Source organism: Cricetulus griseus, chromosome 2, assembly GCF_003668045.3.
Source record: "Cricetulus griseus strain 17A/GY chromosome 2, alternate assembly CriGri-PICRH-1.0, whole genome shotgun sequence".
Lineage (NCBI taxonomy): Eukaryota > Metazoa > Chordata > Mammalia > Rodentia > Cricetidae > Cricetulus > Cricetulus griseus.
This window is the reverse complement of record NC_048595.1, coordinates 96421339-96447587: the sequence shown is the minus strand read 5'-3', so window position 1 is coordinate 96447587 and position 26249 is coordinate 96421339. Positions and strand designations below refer to the sequence as shown.

The 26249-nt window shown below is 48.9% G+C and overlaps 1 protein-coding gene across 1 annotated transcript in view; it reads right to left on the bottom strand.

The window, feature by feature from the left end:
• Gabbr2 (gamma-aminobutyric acid type B receptor subunit 2) overlaps positions 1-18427 on the bottom strand; it is a 344902-nt gene extending 326475 nt beyond the window's left edge. The window contains 4 exon segments of the mRNA XM_027403592.2: positions 16930-17197; positions 17199-17372; positions 17506-17995; positions 18409-18427. Coding sequence (XP_027259393.1) covers positions 16930-17197; positions 17199-17372; positions 17506-17995; positions 18409-18427 — 951 coding nt within the window.
• Positions 18428-26249: the final 7822 nt, after the last annotated feature.

Here is a 26249-nt window from a genome sequence, read left to right as displayed (position 1 = left end):
TCCCTCTACTTCCGGTAAGCTGAGGAGGTGGGGAAAAACCTGACCAGTTATGAAGGGTGAGACTCCTCCATGCTCTGACTTAGCAAGACTCTTGAGCAAATGTCAAAGGTCAAGGCCTAGGTACAGAGCATCAGAGAACCTAAGAGCTGGATGATCTGAGACTTCCTGGGCTATGTCACTGCTCAGCATGTCACTCCTCAGCACAGGGCTCAAGATTCACACACAGCCCTTCAGCTCCTGACCCTACAGCTTCCTATCTCAGGGTAACTAGACATCGTGAGACTCCATTGCATAGGCCCTGGACACCTGCCATGAATGAATGGTACAGGAGGAACTGGTGCATATACTCCAGGGATGTGGACTGGGACCGATGTTACCAGCATCAGTTAATGCTGGTGTATAGTGGTTTCTCAGTCATTTGCAGAAGGGAACCGGGAAGGCTTCAAGGAGTTCAAGGTCAGTGGAAGAGTTTCTCTCAGAATGCCTCATGGGTCACAAGGGGCTGGGATTCTTCTCAGACCTCTAAGGCTCATTGGCTTTTTGTTCCCACACAGTTGACTTCTGAGACCAAGTGGTACATATTACATCACACCATGAAAAAGAGTTCTAAGAAATGAGGTGAATGGAACAAGAGGAAATTTGTTTTTTAGCTCTGATACCTGAAATGCTAATTCTTCTAGCTTAGCATTCATAGCAAAATCTGCCCCCCACACACACACACCCTTAAAGGTACAGGCAAGACTCAGAGTCCTTATGGACAACCACTACAGAAAACTTGTAGTTTAACATATGACATGGAGAGTTCAAGAATCAGCAGGTGCACCTAAATGGTTCATCTTCTCTATCTTGCTGAGAAGTCACTGAGATTTTTGTAAAATAACCTTCACAGGGGGCTGGAGAGATGGCTCATTGGTTAAGAGCACTATTTGCTCTTCCAGAGGTCCTGAGTTCAATTCCCAGCCACCACACGATTCATAACAACCATCCATAATGAGATCTGATGCCCTCTTCTGGCCTGCAGGATACATGCAGACAGACACTGTATACTGTATATCATCATCATCATAATATAAATAAATAAATAAATAATAACCTTCACAGAATTTACAGTCCCTAGTTTCCAATTCTCTTCACCTACCCAATTCAGCTCAATGCAGTAAGCAAGGTTGGCTCTATACACCTTGTTCTTCGTGAACTCAGAGGAACCCAAGGGATTCTCACGTTCACATTTGAAGGTCCTATCCCCACTCTGAGCATGAATGTTGGACTCACAAATGGTAAATTTTCCTAACAACCTATGGGAGCATGGCCAACACTCTTCAGACAGTCAGGAATGACATACCAGAGATACATACTGTCTGGCTATGTGTCAGGCAGGGTGACCAAACACTAACAGCATTGGTGCTGAGGGGATGTGCAAAGCATGGTGGGAAGGAGGCCAGTGTAGGCTGGATGCTGCTGATGTCCGAAGTTTCAGGGAGAGTATTGGGAATAGTCTATTTCCTATCTATAAAGAGATGGAGCAGGGTGACTGGAAGGACTGACTGGTGAAGGGTCTGCCTGCTCCTATGCTTGGTCATTTGCCAGGATCACCATATCATCCAGCATTTCTTGAGGATAGTGTTTGGCTTCAAGCAAGAAGACCCCTACCAGAGACAGCATTGCTATTCCTACAGAGGGGTGGGATCATTTCCTTCAGTCTCATGATCTGAGGTAGCTCCTCTCCAAAACTCAAGATGCTAGCTAGGCTTTTGGATACCACTCAGAATGCACTATCTAACTAGAGTCAGTCACCAGAGGCCTTAAACTCCTAAACTTTCTTGTTTGGTTTTCTTGTTTGCTTCCTGTTTTGAGAAAGGTTTCTCAAAATAGACCAGGCTGGCCTTGAGCCTCTCGTTTCAGCCTCCTAACTGCCAGGATCACAGGTGTGCACTGTCACCCCTGCTAAACTGCCTTCTCATACATCTGAGACACCTTGAAACCATAGCATTTGTTTGTTCTGTTGGGCCTTGAATCTATGCTGACACCTGACTTCTGCCTTTTATGGGATGAAAGACTCCAACTGCCCATTTTCTTCCCTAAAAAGTAATTTCCGACTTAAAAACAAGAATAGATGGCTCGATCTTGACATCTCCTGCCCTATTTCTTCTTAAAACTGAAATGAGCTCTACTTAGGCCCTATTATCTCCACTGTACTGTTTCTCCTGTGACTTGCAGGGTCCCTGCCTCTCACAGTGGTGGGTGCTGCCACAGCGGTGCCGTATCCTGGCTTTTGTCATGAGAGGCTTTCAGGGTTGCTACCCCAGTGAAGCAGAAGATAACTTGGAACCAGGCATGGTAGTCGGGCCTGAAATCCCAGCTACTTGAGGTGATAAGACAGTAGCATCACAAATTCATGGCCAATTGGTGCAACATAGTGAGACCTATCTCAAAATTTTAAAAGCTTTTTGTTTGTTTTTAAAGTTAGATGAGGCTATAGCTCAGTGGTAAGCTATTTGCCCACCATGAATGAGGTCTATCCCCAATGTTGGAGAAAACAATCATGTAGAAACTGTCTTTCCCTTTTACAATTATGGAAACAGACAACAAAACAAACAAACAATATCAAAAGTAGAGCCTGGGACCAAGTGTTCCCAGCCCCGGGTCTGGGTTCTGAACACAGTCCTCCTTTCCCCACAGCTCCCCTCAGCCATTATAACTCTCTTTCACTCAGCACCCAGCACTGAGTCTTTTTGGTAAAAATCCAATTTAGTCTTTATCCATCAACTTCTTTATCAGTGCTGTGTGAGAACCACTGTATTGCTCGGCTCAGAATCTCTTCCTTCCAAATGCATTTTCCAAATGGCTCATCATTCTCTGCCCAGAGAAGAAGTAATCTGAGGCAGGCTGTAACAGGGCTGGAACCTGGCAGTTCTCAAAAGCAAAACCATCCGTCGCCCCAGCTGGAAAGCCAGGGCTCTATCCTTCCCAGGCAGGCTGATTAATCACAAGAATCCAAAATGACAGTGGGCCCCAGTGGCTCTGCTGTCTCTAAGCCCAGGCTCTGCTCTCACAGAGGGGTCATGGGAACAGAAGATCCTGCACACATCTCCCACCACACTCATGTTAACAGAGACAGGTGCTGGGGATAGGCGAAGTGTGTGGCTCCCCCAAACCCCAATCTCTGAGGGAGGCCTTCTCTGTAATGCCAGCCTGGCCTCCCACCAGCCCAGCCTGACAGGAGGAGCAGTCCCGGAAGTCAGCACTCACAGCCAGGCCTGGCAACCTGTCTTCTTATGGCTTTTGTCCACATTTACTCCAGCCTGGGCCATGCTCCCTTGCTTCCTTCATCAAGAAAGCCATTAAGAGAAGTGTGAAGCTCATTGCCTCCATTCTGTCCACCTACAGACCCAACTTCGAGTAAGCTTAACATTACTCCTGGGCCCTCTTCAGGCCCTGAGTCATTTTTCCATTGTTCAAATTAGAATGTTCCCCTGGCAGACTCTCTATATCAAACAAGGCTGGTCCTGCACCCATTCAGTATTTTCAAGCATGGCTGGTTGTGCCTCCTAGCCTCTCAATAAACATTCATTCCCCTGCTGTTAGATAGAAGAGCAGGCTGAGTAAGTTACAGGGTTTGCAAGTCACAGGGAGCCTGAGCCAAACCCCAGTTCTGTCTAACCCATCCTCCTTCCCTTGCACCCTAAGCTTTGTAATGTTCCTGAAGGTTACTTGCTCAGCTTCCAGGTGACTGGAGGGGGTATGTCCCACAGGAAGCCTCTTTGCTGCCAACACTGTCTAGAAGCCAGGACAGAGAGGAAGCCCTAGGTGAGCCCTGACTGGTTAAAAATGTGCTTTTGAGGCCCTTGGCCCAAGGATAATGGCCTTCTAGGTCCTTCCCACAGATTGTCATTAGGTGCAGCCACATCTGAATGGCCCTCACACTAGTTCCCTCAAGTCCTTCCTCCTGACCTTGGCTCACTAGTTCTTTCCTCAAATAGGTCTGTGACTACTGTCCTTCAAGGCCAGCTCACAGGTCACCTGCTGTGAGTCACCTCTCCTCTGTGCACTTACAGCTCTAACATGTGCTCCTTCAAAGAAAATGTTCTACCAACCTCTTCTCCCTCTGTTTATGTGGTAGATGTACCTACAGCACTACATACTGAGGCAGCATTGAAGCCAATGGCATTTATAGCTTGAGAGTTCATGCCATCCCTGTGTCTTTTACAGATGCTTTTGGAAGCTAAGTGTGGTGCTATTCAATTGCACACCTGCAATTCAAGCACTCAGAAGACAGAGACGGGAGGATTGCTGCAAGTTTAAGGCTAGCCTGGTCTACATAGGAAGTTTGAACAGATTGTTCGGGGCTATATGGCCAGGCCCTGTCTCAAACAGAACAAAACAAAAAGAAGTTTAAAATACCTAGTGACTCTGAGAGAATGCCAAATCAATCAGTCTGTGTAGATAATTCCGGTGCATCTTACCGCTGGGACTCCTTACAACTCTTTGAAGTTTTTCCTTTAAAAAAATTTTATTCAGCCAGGCCTGGTGGGGCACGCATTGCAGCACTTAGGAAACAGAGTCAGGCAGGTCTCTGAGTTTGAGGCCAGCCTGGACTACAGAGTGAGTTCCAGGACAATGAGGATTATACCTAGAAACCCTGTCCCAAAAAACTAACTAAGCAAATAAATAAAATTATTTAGTGTTTTTGCTTAATATGTGTATGGGCATTTTGCCAGCATGTACATACGTTTACCACATGTGTGCAGTGCCCAGAAAAGGGCATCATATCCATGGAAACTGCAGTTTGTCGTGAGCTAACTTGTGAATACTAGGAAACAAACCTGGGTCCTTTGCAAAATCAGTCTCTGAGCCATCTCTCCAGCCCTGAAGCCTTTCTTATTTGGAATTTTTGTTTGTTTTCAATTGTTTTGATGGAGACAGAGTCTCTCTCTGTTGTTCACACTGAGTTCAAACTCCTGACATCCTCCTGCCTCAACCTGCTAAGAACTAGGATTACAGGTGTGATGGCCTTTGTCCCCACCTCCACTTTTCTCCTCTACAGTGGTAGCTCTATGAAGAACTAGGGACAGCATAACTTTTACAGATGATGGACTCAAAGCATAGAGAAGCCCAGCAACTAGTTCAAGGCCATCACCAGAGAACAATGGAGCAGGTGACTCTTGACACATCCAGAACGCCATCCACTAAACTACCCTGCTTCTGACCTAAATGGTTTGCCTTTCGATGTTAAAGAAATGTGTTTCTCAGCCAGGACAGCAGATCATCTGCCTCTGGCCTCAGATCCAGCATTCAGCCCTAGCAATCTGCTCCTCAATGAGCACCTCCTAACACCTTTCCCATTAGCAGCACAGTTGTGATTTTATCCCAAAGTGTTACTTTAACAATGTATTTAACACTACTTACACAGAACACATTTGCTTAGCACCAACAGCATGCCAAGGACCATGCTAGGTGCCCAGACAGAGGCTTCAATCACACACAAATGTCCCTGGCCACCTGAAGGCTCGGACCTGGGTGCTGAGATCCCTCAGGTGGAAAACAGGTGCAGGCCTACTTTTGTGGGCTGGGCAAGATCTCAGCTAGGGAGTAGGGGAAGTAGAAGACAGCAACAGGTCTCAACAAGAGAGAGATAGGGGCCTCACTGGGCTCCGAGCCCAGGCAGGAATCACCACTAAGCTTCCAGAGTTCCTCCAGCAATTTCAACTAGAAATACCTTGTCAAAAGTTAGTGGCTGACTCTGCCCAACTCTTCAATGAAGGGTACCTGTCAACCCTCACAGTGACCCTGAGCATTTCATCCCCATTTCACAGATGGAACACAGAGGCTCAGGGGTCAAGCAGTGCATGCTACATGTGTTACCTGATTCTGAATAATTTCCCACACTGTCTGGCTGTCTCCCTGCAGCCCACACACTAGCAAGCCATTATAAACTTCTCAATCAGCCTCCCTCCAGTCCTTCAGCTGGCCCTCATTCATTCTACAAGTATTTACTGAGAACTTTTTGTGTGCTGGAAACTATGCTGGACACTCTAGGGAGCTAGAACAGATCAGTTCTCACCCTCTGGAAGAACAAAGACAGACTAACATTGACTGACTATTCCAACAAATGTCAAATGGCAACTGTACACTCACTGGAAAGGAACAGCCATAGTTCTTAGAAAAACCATGATGTGCGGGTCTTTCTAAGTCAGAACAGAAGAAACACATTCAAGCTTGTTCCCAATGGAGGAAGAAAGGTGGCTGAGGCATTGCTGACAGTGGCAGCTTGCACAAAGGCCCTGTGAATGAATGAGCATGCTCACTTAGGAGGCTCAAAGGACCACATAGCTGGTCCCAGAGGAAGATGAGGAGGGTGCTCTGCATTGGCTCTGGGAGTTGATAGGGCTGACCCTGGAGGATCTCCAAGATCATGGGGAAATCCTGTTGCCAGTCCCAGAACAACAGTGCCTCCCTTCAGGGTATCAAGCAGGGAAATCATGTAAGCAGTGGTATTGATGCTTTGGTGTACAGGACAGTAAAAGACAGCCCTTGTGCCATTCTCCTTCTCATGCACAAGGGAACCATTCCTGGCCCTCTTCCTCCGTGCACTGTCTAAGGACCAGCTGTTTCTGGTACATCTATGCATGCCCCATCCTCACCCATGCCTTGGCCCTAGCTGTGCTTAGGAAGGTGATCCCAGTTAGATACAGGAGGCACAACTCTTGCCCTGGAGATGATCTGAGTCTAATAGGAGACACAAACACTGACACTGAAGTCAGCACAACTGGAGGTGGCACATTCCCCCAAGAGCCAAGTTCTCCAGGTACAAAGGAACAGAGAGAGGATGTGTGTGAACCAAGTGTGTAGACAGATACGCTCAAAGTGTGCTGAGAGTGTGGAGCTGAGGGTGTGTGGCTGAGTGGGCTGGCTGGGTGGGAGGAGAGGATGGAGCTGAACTAGAGGGAGAACAAGCAGTTGGGGGTGAAATTCACCAGGGAAAACAACCTATCTGTGGTGACATCATGTTTATATTCTAACGAATAAAGTTTGCTTGAAGATCAGAGGATGGAGCTAGCCATTAGCTAACCATAGAGGTCTGGAGGTCTGTACAGACAGACAGGAAGTGAGATGGCTGGGTAGAGAGAGGAATTTAGGTGGGAGGAAACAGGAACTCGTCTCTTTTTCTGTGTGAGATTTTCATAGAGGTAAAAGCTCTAGTGGCTGGCTGCTCTGCTTCTCTGATCTTTCAGCTTTCACCCCCTAATGTCTGACTCTGGGCTTTTATTATTAAGACCTATTAGAACTTGTGTTACACCTATTATCTGAAAAAAAGAAAACTGATATTGTTGGGGTGGGGGGACAACTGCACCATGACACATAATTATGTATGTGAACATCTGTACACAGCTCAAATCTCAGCTCCTTCACCTTGCTCATCTCATCTGTGAAATGTGAGCAGGAATAGCCCTCTCCTTATGAGACCGGGAGCTCAGTGAATGACAGATGCAGCACTTCCCATGGTACCAACAGGCGAGAAGTGCAAGGAAAAGGGGGTGTCCTTCTTGCCCTGTTCTCTCATCTACCCATTTGCAACATCTGCCCACTTCCCTGTTTTTGGTTTATGACAATAACATTAGCTCTATGAAGACTTCCTAACCTTCCTAAAATTCCCAGGGACCTTCAAGGATCTAGAAGGGTCCACTGGGCCCCAGTTTACACTAGGGAAATGGAAACCAGTTCTCCCATCAAAGTCAAGATGTCCTCTGATCCTGGTTCAAGGGGCCATCATTGTGGGCTCTGGTCACCTGACACAGAGTGTCAGAGTGTCCTGGAAGCCATTCTGGGCCTTTGCATAGATGCCTTGGTGAAGGGCTAACTCCAGAAACAAGGCGATTTTCTTTTGATGATACAGCGATGGTGATTATTATAAGCGTGGCTGTTACTGTCGGAATCAGCTCCCTCTGAACCAAGTCAAGTGGATCTTGAACGGAGTGTGACAATATCGTTTTCTGTGTGCCCTTCCTGACCCCACTGCACACAGGAGCAGCAGTAATGCATGACTCCCCAGAGTCTCCGCTGGCTAGATTTCATCAGAACCCTGACCCATGAGATGCTTGTTAAGTGGTGAGAGAAGGGGTCTTGCTTTAGCCAGCAACTGGCACCCCTAGGCACCTATGAAGATGGATCTCTCTACCTTGGATCTACTAATTTTCCAGACAACAATGATGCTTCATCCTTCAGCAGCACGACACATTCAAAAAGAGCAGAAAGGTAAAGATTGGCTAAACAAACCCCCAGTCTGCCCAAACGGGATCACAATGGCCACATCTTTTATTTAGGCAAGAATCTTCTGATTTAAAATCATCTCATAACTAATTAGCTCTTGTTGGCACCTGGTCCTAACAGATTTGCTTATTTAATGGGGTCCAGATCTTCAGCAGCAGCAGGGAGACGATGGTTGTCTAACCTTGCTCCCTCAGTTCCTGAGTCAGTACTGACCACACAGATGTACAGAGAAGCTTGGCGCTTGGAAGAAGTCTTGCTATTCAGGGGATGTCCAGGCTTGGCACAAGACCACTTGACTCACCCAGACCAATGACTTGGCTTTATTCCTACAGTGTCTCCTGGGACCTGAGCCCGGCCCCACCTCCGTTGGCTCAGTGTGGTCTCTGAAAGTGTACACAGGGTATCAGAACCCAGCTCCTGAGTTACTTGAAATATTGTTCCAATAAACTGAGAGACGAGAACTTCTCTAGAACCCAGAAAGATTCCCTTCTTAGGTTGGCTATGCATTACAAGATGCTATATGTGTTCTTCAGGGAAGAGGAGAGTGGCATCATCTTGGCCTGTCATTCCCTGTAGAACATCCAATACAAGCCCTTTTCTCTCCCCATGACTCCTGAAGAATGTGTAAGAATGACCAGGAAACTCTCCCCAATGTGTGGCACCAAAACTCATCACCCACTTATTATACTGCCACTTGTGAATCCTAGAACAGCAAGCTGGAATCAGGTTTGTAGACCTGTTTGTTTGTTCTGTGGATATTTTTGGAGCTCCTATTCTACAGACCCAGGCCTGAGACAACACCTGGGGGGAATGTGGAGCTTTTGGTGCTAAGATGGTTCAGAGAGGCTCAGTCCAAGCTGCAGGTCACAGATAGCAGAGAAGACTTGCCAACAAGGTCAGTCACTGACAGTACAGCAGGACCCAGATCACTGGCCCTCTCTAGGACTCCTCCTCCTATATATCAGACTGGCACACCTGTGCATCCCTAGACAGCCAGGTACCCAGGGGAAGGCATTTCCCCAGCCTCTCAGACAAGCTGGGGAAGGTGTTCCATTGTAGCCTCTGCAGGCTGTTGTGCGTGGATCATACCACATGTGATTATGGCTTAGGCCTGTTACATAGCAAGCTCTCAAGGGCTGTTCCTGCTTCTCACTGAGGACTATATCACAGAATCTTACCCAGAACCTGGCAGAAAGTTCTCCCCTTCAAGTGGGTGTGGTACCAAGACCCCAAGGCAGGAGTATCCCTTGTTGTAGCAGCCAGGTGCACTGCTTACCCCCTTTGCAGGAACCCAAGATCAACATGCAACCTCCCAAGAAGATTCTAGAACCGTTCTTCAGGTCCAGCATGGAACCCCCATCTAAAGTGGACAGCCTTGGCTCTAGAGCTCCCCTCATGTCTGCCCAAGACTTCTGTGAGTGGCTCCTGAATCTGAAACTCCTTCCACTTAATTGTGCCCCCATGCCTCCTCTTTTCATATATATCAGAACAGTGCCATGGTCTGAACCTTAATTTGTTTTAGTAGCTATTAATTGTACAGAGTGACATGTTTCTAAAGACATGTCAGTTCAAGAACATCATTGCTTTGGCCAAGCTCACCATCTGTGCCCTCTCTATTCTTGCCCCAAAGCCTATTCTCTCACAGGTAAAACCTGAGATCTCTGACACCTATAAATTACCCCTTGGCATCATCTTCCTGAAGGACCCTAAATGGCAAATGTCCAGGACATCCATGTGTTCCTCTATATTTCCTAGATTCCTTTAAATTTAGGGGGAGGATAGTAACTATTTCTGGTCAAAGATAAAGGACCGGAAATCATACATATTACTTGCAAGAGAAGGCGACTAAAAACCGATTCACCTATGAGATGCCAGCACACACAGTGCCTTCCCGAGGGTGTTTTCTTGACACAATGTGAAAACAGCCTGTATCCCTTATGCTGCTTCTTGGATGAGAGTCAACAAGAAGGGCCTCTGACACACAAGACTTTGAGTTAAATATGCAACGGAGATTCCAGGGCTTGTTTGTTACTGCAGTGCCACCTGGTCCACTCTAACAGAAGACACTTCCTGAATATGTATTTGGTTCAGCAGCACTGTTCCCATTGGTTGTCTTGGACATCCATCTCCTAAGTTCCCTGCTGGGATCTCAGGTCTCTGTGTGGGATAATGTGTTCTCTGTGCCAATAAATAGGGAAGGCCAAATGCATAAAGAAGCCCCTTTAGAGACAGTTTCAAAGGCTCATGAAGCTCTAGCTCAGCATTAAACTTGCACTGAACAAGTTTACCAATCCCTCTCATCCCTTTTCTAAAGGAATCTGGAGACAAAGGTGTGTCTGTGGGTAGCCGTCCCAACTGAAGAATTGGTGAGGGATGAGTATGGTGAAGGCATGCCCCATTTGGGGGTGGGGCTCAGGAATTGGTACTGGTGGGGACTGCAGCAGATAGCACCAACTTGGCAGCGGAGGTCATTCTGGTTCCTAAAGTCACTTAGATCCTGACGTGAGAAGATAAAGGCCCCAGGAAGGTGGTCCAGACAAACCATCCTACAAGATACCAACTCACCCAGGTACAGTTCAGCTTAGCAGCCATTCACTCAGGCCATGGCATGCCCAGCTCTGCCAGCCCCCAAGAATCAGACTGGCCCCGCCAGCAGGCAGCTACAGCCCAGAGAGGGAGGCTAGACCAGCATGGCTGTCACATGAGAGAGAACAAGAGTTGGGCTGGAAAATGAACCCAATGAAGTCCTCAGTGCCTACATCCTCTGTCTCCAACACCCTTCTCAGCAGCAGTGTTGGAAAACAGTTTACATCCTGTTTGAAGCTTCCATGTTTCTTATTTCTTCCTCACAGCAGCTCTATGACAGCACAGCAACAACAAAATTCTAGCACACACTACATCCTGAGCATAGGTTTGGCTGCAGTGTTGTCCTCTCCCTGTCTCCTTATGCATCTGATAAGTGAAGAAACAGGCAAGCTGGCTTGCTAGGTCTCCAAACACGTAAGTAGCATGGAGACCCCAATCTCATGACCCTGAGCCTAGCCCCATTCAACAGGTATCAAGTGATAGCTGGAGGTGCAGGAGCAGAGGGCAGACCCCTGTCCCATCCTTGCCTGTCTTCTTTCAGGGACAAGAGCTGTCAAGAACATACGCTCCTCTGGGTCCCTTCTGATACCTCTCCTGTCCAGCCAGGTCACCGTGCCACACTTTTCCTTTCTCCCCCTTTTGCATCTGCCTCTCCAGCCCTGTTGAGACCCCAGCCTTTCTCCCTTCCGTTTCTAGGTCTCCAGATTTACTCAATCCACAGCCAGCCTCTGCTTTCCTACCAGATTACAGCCCAATTTTCTTCAAGGCACCCATACCCAGCCCTGGACTGCCTTTCTTCCCATAATGCCTGCCCTCAGGTACCACATCGGCAGGGGCAGAGGGGGGTCACCAACCTAACCTCTGTCCCATCCCTGCCTGTTTTCTGTCAGGGACAGAGCTGCCAAGAATATATGTGGATACCACCAACCTACGCTCTTAATATCCATACCCCTTTATCCAACTCTGATTTCCTGGTAGGTGCAAATTCTTCTCTGCTTTGTATTCCTGAGATTGGGCACAGCTGACCTTCTCTCTCTCTCTCTCTCTCTCTCTCTCTCTCTCTCTCTCTCTCTCTCTTTCTCTCTCTCTCTCTCATTTCATGGCAGACTGGTACATGGTACAGGCCTGTCACATCAATGCCGTGTAATTGGCTAGGGGATGAACTCATGACCCAGTTTTTGCCAATGATATGAGCCTAGAACCTCTGCTGGAGCATTTGGGAGACACCATTATTCATGCTGGATTTCCTGAGAGTGCAAAGCTGCAGTTGTGTGAGGCCATCTGCCACCACTCGGGACAGCATGCCTCACTGTGAACTAGAAAGGGACGAGCGCCAAGACCCAGAGAGGAAGGCATTTTTAAAGATCTTGCTGTGCCTCTGGAGACAGACACACCCGAACACAACTTACTCCAGACTTTGCTCAGTGATACAAACCACTAGAGTTTGGGTTTCTACAACAAGAGTCCTAAGCCTGGCACTTACTAAAGGCTGGTCAGTGGGACTACAGCCACTCAATGTGAGCCTAACCTAAAACAGCTCAGTACATCCCTCACCTCTCCCAGTAGAATTGAACCCAGAGCCTAACACATGCTGGGAAAACACTTATTTTGAGACAAGGTCTCACTAAGTTGTCCAGGCTGGTCTGAAATACACTCTGTAGCCCAAGCAGGCCTTGAACTTACGATCTTCCTGCCACAGCCTCCTGAGTAACTGGGTTTATAGTCTATGTCATCAAGCTCAGATCTGTCTGTTTTTATTTTTATTACCAACTGCATTGATAGAATTCACATACTATTAACACTCAGTCTTTTGGAAGCTTGATTCCTGAACATATAGTAGGTTCCTCCGTTGTGTAGCCATCCCCACTCTCATGCTTTATCCTGAGCTGAAGATGACAAAGGTTCTCTTGTCCTGCCCTCTATCTGCTGCTCACCTCTCTCAAGCTGAGCTCAGCCTCGTGAGGAACACAGACACAGCCTACAGCTATTTGGATCCTCTATAAAACACAATGCAGGGACGAGTGAGATGGCTGAGGAAACAACACTTGTCACAAAGCCTGGTGAGCTGAGCTCCAGGACCCACATAGTAGAAGGAGATAAATGAGTCTCTTAAGTTGTCCTCTGACTTCTACATGTGCTCTGCTGCACACATTAAAAAAAAAGTACAGCACATGAGAGAACTGGTAGTTAGCAAACCTGCTCAAGGAAAAGGCATGCTTGTCAATCATTTGTTTGTGCTGGGCTTTCTAAGCTGGATCCCTGCATCGTCAGAGTGAGCTTCCTCAGAGCTAGCTGCATGCTCGGGTTATGTGCCTTTGATTTCCAGAACTTGACTCTGTTCTATTACAGTTGTTTTTTTTTTTTTTTAATAGTAACAAGTCAGAAAACAGAAATCCAACAGCAGGGAAATGATGGAATTTGTGTGCATGGGACATAATAGCATATAGCCACTAAAAATCATGTTTATAAAATAAATTTGAAGACACAGGAAATGCACATGACCTAATGTTAGCTGAAAAAAATCGCAGGTACATAACATAGTAAACACTGACAACTGGAATAAATAATCCTAATTATTGGATGTAATAATTTTTTATAAAGGTGATTATGGGCAATTATTTTCTTTATGCCTTTCTATATTTGTCATTTTTTAAAAAATGAGAACTAATTATATCAGACCCACAACCATTATTTTTAGGCATATTCCTTGATTTTTATTTTCTTTTGCTAATGTGGCTACCAAAGAACTCAAATTCTTTCCATCTAAAATGCAAGTAGTGTAATCCACCAAGTTCACTTTTGTATCTGGACTGCTTTCAGAGCAAAGAATCTGATACTCCAAGGTGAGAGCTTCGAAGCCTCTACATAGCTTCCTCTTGTCTACCCTTTCAGTGCTTTGCTTGTGTTTTTATCGTGCAAGTCCTCCTGGAATCCATAAACAAGTGTTTGCTAAAGTGATGCAATACCACACCAAATAAGCAGAAGCCAGACAGCCCAATGATCTGTAATGATGCCTCCTTGTTATTGACATGGCACTGACAGAGGCCTTGAAAGTTCTAGGCTGGGCTTGGAATACCAGTCACTAAAGATGCTAGTACAAGTTCAAGGCCTGCCTGGGCTACGGAGTGAATTCAAGATCAGCTTGGACAGCTTATGGAGACTCTATCTCAAAATGAAAATATAGAAAGAGATCTGGGGATACAGCTCAATGGTAAAGCCTTTGGCGACTGGATTTAACCTCCAGAATTGCAAAAGGGAAAACAGAAAGTTCTGTTTTTCTCATCACAGAAGAGACTCAACCAAGGTAAACACATATAGGAGGCAAGCTGGCCTCTGAGACCAGATAACCTGTACCTTTCATCTTTTTTACAGGCAATGTGGACCAAGGTACATCCTGGCTTCCTTTAGTCACTAGCCATCGAGGCCCTTGACTAACATCAATTGTCAAAGTAAAGCAGGCAAGATTAGCCCACCACACCCATCCTACATTTGAGATTCCTGACCATAGTGACAGGCCAGCAAGTGAGGAGGCCGCTCTCACAGTCCACAAACACAGCCATCGCTCACTCCGAAGTGTCAAACACCTTTCACATCGCCCTGGATCCACTGCAAGTTCTCACACTGATTTTTCATTCACTCAGAGAAAATGTTAACGATGAGCTTACTTGGTGGGGGGAATAATTATAGCCCCTGGGCACTCTCCCAAATGTGATACCTCATGCAAGAGATGATATATTGACTGTCAGCCAGAATTCCCTTTTCTAGTGGTAACCTCCCTGACTCTCTTAGAGATTGTGAAACCAAGCAGGAGAAAGAAGCATGCTTAATATTTTAGCAGTGACTGAGTTATTCCACCTAAAGCCACAGCGTCTTACTGGTGGATCCACACCAAATGAAAGTGCAGGAAGGGAGGCAAAGTCATTTATCGAGTGCTTATGGTGTGCCAGACAGAGCACTGGCAGTGGAGACTGCTGGCATCTGTCAGCCCCCGAAGCTACCAGACAGAAGACGTGTAGCCACTCTGCTCTTGAGATGGACACCTGCATTTAGAGAGATTAGAGATTAGGTGCCTGGTTCAAGGCCATGGGTGGGCAGGGTAGGAGTGGGGATAACCTATTTCTGAGTGTTCAACCCTTAACCTCCAAGTCAGGCCCAGCTGACACCAGGCTGGAATTGTCACCCATGCTCCTCTCCTGTGTCTCCTTAAAGTTCCCACCAACTGAAGCGCCTCTGCCTCATCCTCTTGACTCTGGGCCGTCTCACTCAGAAAGCCACCAAGATGCACTTGAAACAAAAAAAATAAATAAATAAAATATGAAAGCTTTGGCCCACACCCTCCAACCAAGCACGCATCCCTCTGCTACCACAAGTGGACTGATAGGATACTTCTCAGAGGTTTGAAACACTCTGCAACACATAGTCATGATGCAAGCACAGCTGCCCCTGCCTGCAAATGTTTTTGTCTTCAAAGAACTGGCCTTTCCTTGTCCCCTTCAGAATATGTGTGAAGCCACAGGAAAAAGGTGCCAAGATATGCCTCTGGATAAATAAATAGCGCTCTCAATTGGAGTGTGCCAGTCCAGTACCCCTAAAGAACTTGAAATGTTCAGGAAAAAAAATGAGGGCGCCAGGAACGTCATTCGAAAGTGATTTCACACACGGTTAGCCCTGTACAGCCACCCAGCGTGCCTCTTCCTGAGGCAGAGGACGCCTCTGCCTGCAGCAACCTGCGCTCACCGCCACCAACTGCCACCGACTCCTTCACCTTTTATTTACAGAGCAGAACAGCAGGCTGCTTCATCAGTGAAGCGGGGGAGGTGGGGAATGAGATACAATCTACATTCTGCTCTTTTCCGGAGGTTATAAAAAAAAAAAAAAAAAAAAAAAAAGGGTCACGCAGGGGAGGAAGCCAAGCCCAGGTTACACTACCAGTGACATAGCGGGATTCTCCTTCCCTGAGGGGTCTGCCCCGGGGCTCCAGCAGAGGCATGGCCGGCCGGACCAAGGGAGCCCTGGAAGCCAGGGTCAAGAGCTGCACCTTGGCAGTGCTGGGCGATGCAAGAGGCGCCAACAGAGCTCACGGCAAAGGAAATCACTGCCCCCTTCAGGCCGCATCTCTCTCCCGAGGCTGCGACCGAAGAGTAGGGGCTCCCTGGGTCCGGAAAAACTCGCAAACACGACCTTGCGCTACTGTTCGCTCCTCCAGGCCCTCTCTTCGTCCTAGCCTCAGGGTGGGCAGTCAAGGTCTGAGCTGAGGCTTCTTGGAAACCTACACAGAGGGAATGAGAAGGAGCCTTGGGATAGAAAGGTTTTGGTTCTCCATCTCTGCTCAGAGAAGGAGACCGGAGGGGAACCCTCTCCTACACTCCAAGTCAAGGCTTCCACGACTCGGACGCCTCAAGTGTACACCTGTTCTGCTGTGCTTGCAGCTGCCGAACGAAAGTGGCAGCGCAGCCGGACCTGTCAGGCCACTCTATGAGCAACTAACCTGAGGCGGGAGGGGGGAAGGGGAATCTCCCCAAACCGCTCAAGCTACAGCTCGCGCTGGGCAGATCCAGGTAGCAGCGCTGCAGAGCCCTCGGCCCCAAGACTGCCCGTGGCGCGCGAGCTCTGAGCTGCAGACGCGCACCACAAGAGCAGTTCTGCCGGGAGCTCGGGCCCCTAGGGTCCCATAGCGTCTTGGCTTTCTTTGGGTCTGGGAACAGGCCCCATAGCTGGTCCAGCTGTGGCTGGCCCAGTTTATAGTCAATGCGCCTGTTCTTCCCACTTGGCACTCCACGACCCTAGGAGCTGCTCCTGGACAGAGACAACCACCGCAGACCTTTGGGGGGTCCAACCTCTACCGTCTCTATTCCTCCTCTTGTAAAAGGAGACCCCTTTTTTCCAACACACCCACACACACTCTCAGGGGTGGAAGGTTCTCACAGATCAGGGTCCCACCTGCACCAGCCAAGCCCAGTGGGACACTGGTGAGCACAGCCCGCGGTGCCCTCGGCCAGCGAGGATCAGACAATCGCAGCACTGCTCCTTCCTCGCTGCCCCCAGCCCCGACGGCACGGGTTACCGGACACTCACCTCGGTGTCATAGAGTCGCAGGTCCAGGAAGTAGGGGCGCAGGAGTGACTCGTTGCGGATCTGCTCGATGGCTAGCTCCACGGCGGGGAGCACGCCGCGCCCGATGCTGCCCTTGGCCACCTCCTTGGTGAGCGGCATGAGGCCCATGATGGAGAGCGGCGGGCTGCTGGGCGGCGGCCGGGGGGCGCCCCGCGCCCAGCCCCAGGCCCCGGGAGCCAACGACAGCAGCAGCGACAGCAGCAGGGGCAGCAGCAGGCGCGCGGGCGGGCGGTGGCGGCGGCCGGGGCTGCCCGGAGCTCGGCGGGAAGCCATGCCGCGCCGCGGGCTGCGGGCGCCAGCTCACTCGGCCCGCATGGCCTGGCCCGGCCCGCCGCCCGGCGCCGAGCTCTGCCCGCGGCTCCCGCGCAATGGCGCCGGCACGGGCCCCGATTCGGCTCCGGCTCCTGCTCTCTCAGAACGGCCGCGGCGGCAGCGGCGCCCGTGACGGATCAATCACGCCGGGAAGGGGTGGGAGAGAGCGGAGTGCGGGAGGCGGGGAGCCAGAGAGCGAGCGAGCGAGCGAGCGAGCGAGCGAGCGAGCGCCGCCGAGGGGGCCGAGTCTCCGCGCGCCTCTCTCCAGCGCGGCCGCCCCGCACCCGGCCGCCTCCTCCCGCCCCCGTGCGCGATCGCAACGCTCTCCTGACCCGAGCCGCGGGCCGGCGGACCCTGGAGCCTAGCCGGGGGAGGGAGGGCGGCGGGAGACGAGCGAGGCGAAGGCGAGGCTGCCGAGCGGCGGCTCGGGGCCGCCTCCGGGGACAGGGACGGGCCGTGCGCGCCGGGGGAGGGGGAGGCGCCGGCGCTGCGGCGGCCGCGGGGAGGGCCTTGCTCCCGACACACGCACACTCGCGCCCGGGGTGCTGCGCTGCGCCGGCTGCCGCGGCCGGCTGACCCAGCCAGGAACCTGAGCTCTGGAGCACCGAGGTCTCAGGAATCGCGACTCGGAGCTGCCACGCGCGGGGGACGCGGCAGCCTCGCCCTGCGCTTCCTGTAGCACCTGCAAGGTGGTTGGATGCTGCTTCTCCCAGGTCTGGGCGGGCGAATCGAGGGAATGAATGTTCCACAAAGGTGTCCTAGGGGCACCTGCAACCTGCACTCTCCTGTGCCGACTACTCGGGCACCTGGGGCTCTCGATCCAGCCTGAAGTCCTTTGCTAACCCCAGGCCAGGGCTGGAATTTGAGCCCTCCATGTACTACCGCCCCCTCCAGGCATTTGACCTCCCAGTGTCCCCAGTCCCAGAGGGCCCCGCCTTAGAATTCTCCCCTGGGTGGGAACTCTGTCCTAAAGCTCAAGAAGCACTGCACATACCTGGGACCTGGCTCACTTTCTCTGTCAGGTGGCATAGGCACACTGGCTAACCTCAGACAAAGCAGTCTGGGCCAGATGAGCCGGAGTGACCCCCGTGTGCCTGCCTTTGAACCATGGCAGTTGTACACACTAACCTGCAAAATCCCGGTACATCATGTTAACAAAACAGCCCATCCAAACACTGGACCATACACACGACCTTGTAACAAGGATGCAAGTTTAGCCTTCACCGAGTGCTTGCTACCTGGCGTAAAATGCAATCCTCAGAACAGTCCTATAAACAGTAAACTAAGTCTATCATCCCTACTTTACTGGAGAATACACTGGTGGGGTCAGTCAGTAGCTTGGTAATATACACAGCTAACACAGGGAGTAGAACACACAGCCACAAAAGGACTCCTCTGCACCCTGATGTTGGAAAGCTCCACTGGAAGGAGGGCACGGTGCTCTCATTAGTTTTGGATCTGGTTCCTCCACACATTTGGTAAGGGATTATCTAAATGGAGTATGCATGTCTAGAGCAAGGCAGGCAACCCTGAAGTCTGCGTTATCAGGAAGGAGAGCCCAGTTTGAGTTGAAAGGATGGACAGTACCTTGGACAGCTCCAGCGAAAGCCGGGGGCCAAGGCGGGTGCCTTTCCTCCTTCCTGGCTGAAGTTTGTGCAAGAACACAGCTCATCAAAGCAGCCCCATCCTCCAGCCAAAAAAATAGTTCAGAGGTAATAGCCACTCCAGACACTCTAGCAGAGATCTATCTCCTTGCCCAACTGTCTGGCTCCAGGTTAGGCTGTGACCTCATGTCCCATTTTGCCTGTCTGGGCATCCCTCTGGCTCTCAGGTTCATGCTCGGTCTTGAGTTCCACTGTGGGTAACTGGGTCCTTGGACTTCTCCCTGGTTCTGAGTTTTTGCCTCAGCCACCAGCCTAGAATCCAAGTTCTTGGACAGGTAGAACAGGGCTGCTTTCCGTTAATAGCCATTCCTTCCTTCTACTACTTTCCACTGGGGGGCCCTCTTCCATGATTGGCAGGATGCTACCTAGTGAAGGAAGCAACCCCAGCCACTGTCCTTGTTGAGTTAGTGCTACAGTTGAGAAGGAGAGGCAGTGTCTAGGAATAAGAGGACATTTCAGGGTGAGGGTTTGAGGGAAAACCCACTGGAGGATTGAGACAGTGAGGTCAGCTAAGGCCTGAAATACAGAGTTCAGGGAAGTTCTCTACAGTGGCTCCTTAATCAGAGACTTAAGGGAAGTAAGACAGACAGTATCCCATGAGAGGGAAGGGCACAGAATACGGGGCGGGATGGAGCTTGGCATGCTTGAGGACAGTCAGGAGCCAGTGTGGCTGGCACAGAGTGAACAAAGGAAAGAGTGAAATGAGCCAAGGTCAAAGATGGGGGAGATCATTCAGGGCCTCAGTTCTGTGAGGACATTGGCTGCACTTGACAAAATGGAGAACTACAGGAACCGGGCCATGATCTGAGCTATTTGACCAGGCTATTCTGGCAGCTGAGTGAAGATCCATTAGGCAGAGGAAAGGGCAGAGGTAGGCACACCAGCTATTATGTTCAGTGGCATGGCAAGAATCCGGGTAGAAGCAGAGGAGGTGAAAATGGCTGGAGTCATAATTGTTCTTATTATTAATGGGAATAGAATGCACTGGCCAAGTCCCAGGACTGCTGAAACACTTGGCTGCAGTCCTCCCCTTACAAGAAACTCAACAGAGACTCGGCAAGTAACATGCCTCTGGATAACCCTCCGAACCAGATGGGTGTCAGTGTCATCTGGGGTCTACAATGCTTAAAGTCTCATGGTCTTTCCACACCCAATTTGCTCAGCAACCCTTTCACTCACACTTTCTCCTACAAATAGAAGTTAGGCTCAAATCCCAGCTCAGGTGCGGGGCTATGCTGAGATAGTCCCTCACTGGCTTTGTGGGGACTTGTGAACTCTGTGGACCATTGGCTGTAAGGGGCCAGGGCATCCTTCCTTCTATTCAGGATTCTGACTCAGGAAGGTAACCACCCTCCGCCCCACTGTCTACTTGTTGCCTCTATTAGGCTGGGTATTCTTTGCCACCTTGGTTGGGAGGATTGGGGCTGCCCAGCTCTGCCCAGCAGCTGTCTTCTTCTAAAACCTGGGTCTAAGCTTCCCACCCTCTTCCCTTTTCCAACAGCTGTCCATGCCTGCCTCTATTCCTCTCCCTGAAGCTCCAAGGCCTGCTGTCACTCTTTTTAAGAATCTTAAAATTTTTATTTAAATTTAAACTATATATATATACGCATATACATATATAAACACATATATATGTGTTATATATATATAAACACACATATATATAAACTATATATATACACTCAAATATATATATATATATGTGCATGCACACATGTGCACAAGTGTGTACTATGGCACACATGTGGCGTTCAGAGGACTGCTTTCAGGAGTCCATTTTCTCCTTCTACCTAATGGGTCCTGGGATATGAACTCAGGCCATCAGGGTGGGTGACAAGCCACTGAGCTATCTCACCCGCCCACCTCTGGTTCTTTTTCTTGAAGAAATATTGACAAGCCACCCTTGCAAATGTCTCCGTGGATTTGTGTTTACATTTGGATATTTCCTTCCTTCAGTTGAGCAATTCAGCTATTTTTTTAAAGCGTGTTGTTTTACATTTCTTCTTTTTTTAATGGAGAAGTTGTGAATGATGGCTCTGAAAAAGATTCCCTGAATGACTCTCAAGAGCTTGTTCCTTTTTTCCCAAGGCATGTTTTTTAAACTGAAAAATTGGGTTTCAGGCATCAAATGTGGTCTAGTGACATCTTCGAGTAATAATAATAGCTGCCACTTACATTAACCACCCACCTGCTCCGTGCCAGACACCTTGGTATGCATCATCTGAGTCTTCATGGCTGCCTTGGAAATGGGTGTTAGCATCTACATCTGTGACTAGAGGGACTCAGGGGTGTCCTAAGGGCAGAGACAGGGATGGGCACAAGTCACCTATACATCCCTGATCCTGCACTTGACTCTCTTACACTCACTTGTCTCTGAGGATACATGTCTACATCTGATCAGGAACATTCTAAAAAGTTTAAGAACACTGTTGAAAGGCTGAGTAAATGGCTTAGTTGATAAAGCTCTTGCTGCACAAGTGTGAGGACCAAAGTTTGAATCCCCAGTGCCCGCATTAAAAGCTAGGCATGAGGGTTAGAGAGATGGCTCATCAGCTAAGAGCACGGGCTGATATTCCAAAGGACCAAGGTTTGATGCCCAGCACCTATATGGTGGCTTGCCTGTACCTCTGATTCCAGAGGATCCAATGCCCTGTTCTGGCTTTCAGGGACTCCTGCACACATTTAGCACACAGACATACATGCAGGCAAAACAACTATACATATAAAAAATAAAATTAGTAAATCTTAAATAAAATAAAAATAAAAACTAGGCATGGTAGGGCGCATCTTAGTTCTAACAAGATAATCATAGGGGCTCCTTAGCTAGTTCGTTTAGCCAAATCAGTGATCTCTAGGATTAGGGAGAGAGCTTGTCTCAAAAAATAAGGTAGAGAGCAATGGAGAAAGGATGACATGTGACATCAACTCCTGGCCTTCCAAACACATATGCACAGAACAGGTGAGAGTCAACACTGACAAGTAGGAAGAAGAGCTGGCCAGGGGCCACTAGTGAATAAAGGATGGGTTTGGGTCTCCTGGCCTATCCAAGAAGTCCCTATGAAGACAATGACCCCACCACAATGTCTCCAAGGTTTCAGGAGAGTAGTGCCCGTGTGGCTGGATCTCTCATCAGGTCCAACACTGGGAACTGCATTTCCAACATATATAGTAATTCTTAGTCAGATGGTTTCCAGAGGGCACAGACTGGTAAGATCTCAGTACCCCTCTCATTTAGAGATTTCGAACATATTAAGATACTTAACATCTGGGCAGTGGTGGTGCATGCCTTTAATCCCAGCCTTTTCAGGCAGTCAGGTAGATCTTTGAGTTCGAGGTCAGCCTGGTCTATAGAGTTCCAGGACAGGCAGGACTACACAGAGGAACCCTGTCTTGAAAACAAACAAACAAACAAACAAAAAACCCTTTGACAGGAAGAGCCAAAGACCAATAAGAGGTATGCTTTTTGCCATAGAGCCTCTCATGGGGAAGACACTTAGAAAGGCTTTGGTGTGACCACCTGTCCAAAGTCTGGGTCCTTCCTTAACTTTAGGGGCCATAGGGACTTTGGAGTTAGACACTCCTGGGTCCTTGCCTTTCTACCATAGTGCTGCAACTCCAGATCAACCACTTAACCTCATGAGCTTCGCTTCCCACTCTGTGAAGCCAGGATAATAACAGCTCCTCCTCCATAGGGTCATCATGAGAATTAAACAGCCGTTGTTACTGCTGATCCCCAACATACTGGCTGCTGTTTCTACTGAATTCCCTCATCAAGTGCAGTGATACATCTGTAGTACTTATTAGACAAGAAATCAAGAATAATAATGTCACCAAATATGGCAAGATCCATGCATGCTGAGGGTCCTACTCTGCTACTTGATTGACGATTTTTATACATATATTCTCTGGCTCCACCAAAGGCAGCTACCGCTACCCTATTGCTCTCTCCCTGCTGGCACCCAAATCTGCTGCTGGCTTCTGTGTTACTCTTAGATTTTTTTCATGGCAGCACTTCACCAACAATAGCTACAGGCATCTCCCCAGACTTCCCTCCTCAGCAGAAATGACCCTGGATCCTTTAGCCTCCCTTGGCCATCAGTCATCATCCAGGTTTCCCTTCCACTGTAAAGTCAGAACTGACCACAAACTCTCTGAATAGGCCAAGAAGCACACAGTGGAGTAGGGCCAGCCCCCAGTGCAGCCACAGGACTGCTGTTTAGCTATTCATATTTGCTAGTGACTACATCACCCTGGGGTTCCTAGGAAGGTAACTAAAAAGCCTAGGCTTGTTTTCTATAAGGTTAACACTGCTGCTGTTTCCACCATTTCTATCTTACTTGTCAGCAGTTTTATTTGGAAACCCCAAAACAGGAGTGAAGTGTTTCTTCAGTGACCTCCTCCTACTGTCCTGGCCTGATGACGGCATCCTGAATAGCAGGTCTCTCATTTTTCAGACTTGATATTTCTTCCAGTTAGTGACACTGTTATTAGGAAACCTTTCTTTCTTGTCAGAAAACATTGACCAGAATGGTAAATTAAGAGAGCAAAAGCCACAGCTCTAGGTCTGCCCACACTGGGCATCAACTCTTATTGGGATTAACTCATGACAACTCCACTTTCACATCATACAGCCTGCATTTCCCACCTCACACACCAGAACATGATGACCATTCTTGATGCGCTTGACCAGAACTCTGGTTCATGCTTTCAGGGCTTCTCTGACCTGCCACATTACCAAGGCTGTGAATCCAGGTGACCATGGCCATCTGGGTCTTGGTGAACACAGACTGACTCCTGGGAAGCTCTGCAGTCAGCTGTTCTGGAATACTGCAGAGTTGGCACCTGAATGCCTATTACTGAGAACACCTATGAAGGCTCTTAGAGAAACTAGAACCCAGCCACAGCCCCAGTGCCTGGCCCTTACTGCCTGTCCCCTTCCAGAGTGCCTTGTTCTCTCTGCATTTATCTGGCTGGTACCTCTGTATGGGCTCAGTGGACACGTGTCGCTGCCTTAGGAGAGTTGCCTCCATTTTCCTTTTGATCATACTGGCTCCAGTTTCCCGTCCAGTGGTCAGTCTCTACCAAAATCTCTGCAGTGGATCTGTGACAGGCCCAGTGATTGGCAGGTCCTACATTCTTTGTTCACCCACCCTGCTTGCTCCATGTGCCCCATTCAAGCTCTTCTAGAGTCTTCTAGAGGCTTCCTGAAGCCTCTGCTTGTTCTGGAACTGAGTGCCAGCAGGGCTGCTGTATCTTCATTGTAGACTCCTCCTTCCAGGGCCTCATGCTTCTCATATTTCTGGTAAATGTTGAGATGTAACGTGTGTCCTGAAAAATCACAGAAATGTTAAACATGTGGCTCAGTGGAGTTGCACAAACCAGACATGCTCGCAGAACCAGCAGAAAGAGCCAGAAGAGTACCAGGGACCTGCAGCCCCAGGTGGCCTCCTCTCTCTAGAGGAAGCCAGTGCACAGAGCTGAGCATCAACACCTGAGATTGGTTTGGGCCTCTTCTTGGACCTGAGCTAAATGGTGTCATTGTCTCTCCAGAGTCAGTGACACCCTGTAAGATTCATCCACGACATCATGTGTGTGGATAGATCTGTTTTCACAGCAGTGTGGTAGCCTTGGCTTTTTACAGCCCTGCTTCAGCACACTGATCCACATGTGAGCTTCTGTCTCCACCCAGTGCAGGGCCTGGCTGCTTGCCATCGCCTAACTTGTAAAGCTGACCTCTCTTCTAGCTTTGTTGTAGCCTGGCCACCATAATCCTACCAAGCAGACCCACCTGTTCAAAGCTCAGTGTCATTCCCAGCTTGAAAACTCCTAGGGTTCCTAGTTACCATGGGACTAGGCCCAATATTGTAAGTTATTTACAGTGTGGCTTCAAAGCTTCCAGCATTCGATAATGAAACTAGCTTCTCTCCCCACGCCATCCAGATTCCAGCTCCTTACACTGCATTGGGCAGCCCATCTTGCCCTGCATCAGGTGGTTCTTCTTACACTGTATGGAGTCCGTAGCATGCCTGCTCTTTCCTGACTTCACTACCTGATCCTGTATTCTTTCAGCCCAGGATGCTTTCCCTACTCTTTCTCCCACTGGCAAAATTGTCAAGACCCAGCTCAGGTGTCACCTCCCCTGCAGTGCCTCCTCCAGTGCCTCCTAGGAATAATTGTTCCCTTTTCTCAGCTCCCAGGCTAAGGCTCCCTTCACGCTGAGATAACACTTATCACTTCTTTAGACGTTAATTACCACATTTGCCATCCTGAGACAGGTATTCCACCACATCTCTGGGACCAGGATGCACTTTGCCTTCAATGGTACCTTAAAGTTGGAAATGTGGAGGTCTGGGGGTTTTGTTTTTGTTTTTTTCCTTTCTTGATAGCACACAAAACCCTGGCATCTTAAGAGTAAAAAAAAATATTTATTCTTATCTCAGCATATTCTAGAATGGCTTTTTTGGCATCATATTGCCTTGAAGAGTCAGCTGTCTGCAACTCGGGATCCTTCTCTGTGAGCGAGGCCACAGGCACACCCAAGCTAATCAATACACATTTGTTGAATGGAGAAGTGTGCTCTGTCTGATGCAGGCATTCTCTGCACCTGCTGCCGAGCCAGAGGGAGGTTGGAGTGGAGAGGTCTCTGCATGCTTCATCCTGGAGCTTTCTCACCTGAGAAGGGGGATGATGCTCCTGGCAGGTGACAGCAGAAGTGGGGGGAAGGGCTGTTCCATTAGTTTCATCTTTTGCTGGATCAACAAAGTCCGTTTCAATCATAGCATCATTCCTAGGAGTAAATGCGATTTGCTTTGTGGGGTCTGATTCCCAGCCCCATCTTCAGATGCACACTTGGTAGGGCACAGCCACATTCTGTGGCACAGTTCATGTTCCAAGACAACATCTTTGAATAATGGCAAATCTTAATTTTCCTTTTCCTAGTGACATCAGCTATTGCCCCTGTCCTGCCTCCGTGTTATACCACAGGCAAGATGGCGTTTGCCCTTAGGTTATGCCAGGTTATGGTTGGCTTAGGCTACTGTAACAGAATACTTCAGGCCAGGCAGTTCAGAAAGAGAAATACATTGCTCATAGTTTTGGAGTCTGGGAAATCCACAATCAAGACACCAGTACATCTGATGATTAGGAAGAGCCAGTCTTCATAGCTGGTGCCTTCAGTGACTGTGCCCAAGAGAAGGCTCCCTCAAGCCTCTTTCCTAAGGGCAGAAATCTTGTTTCTAAAGGTGGCTCTCTTACAACTTCATCACTGTGTGAAGATCCTGAATCTTAGCACCATTATGATGGGAG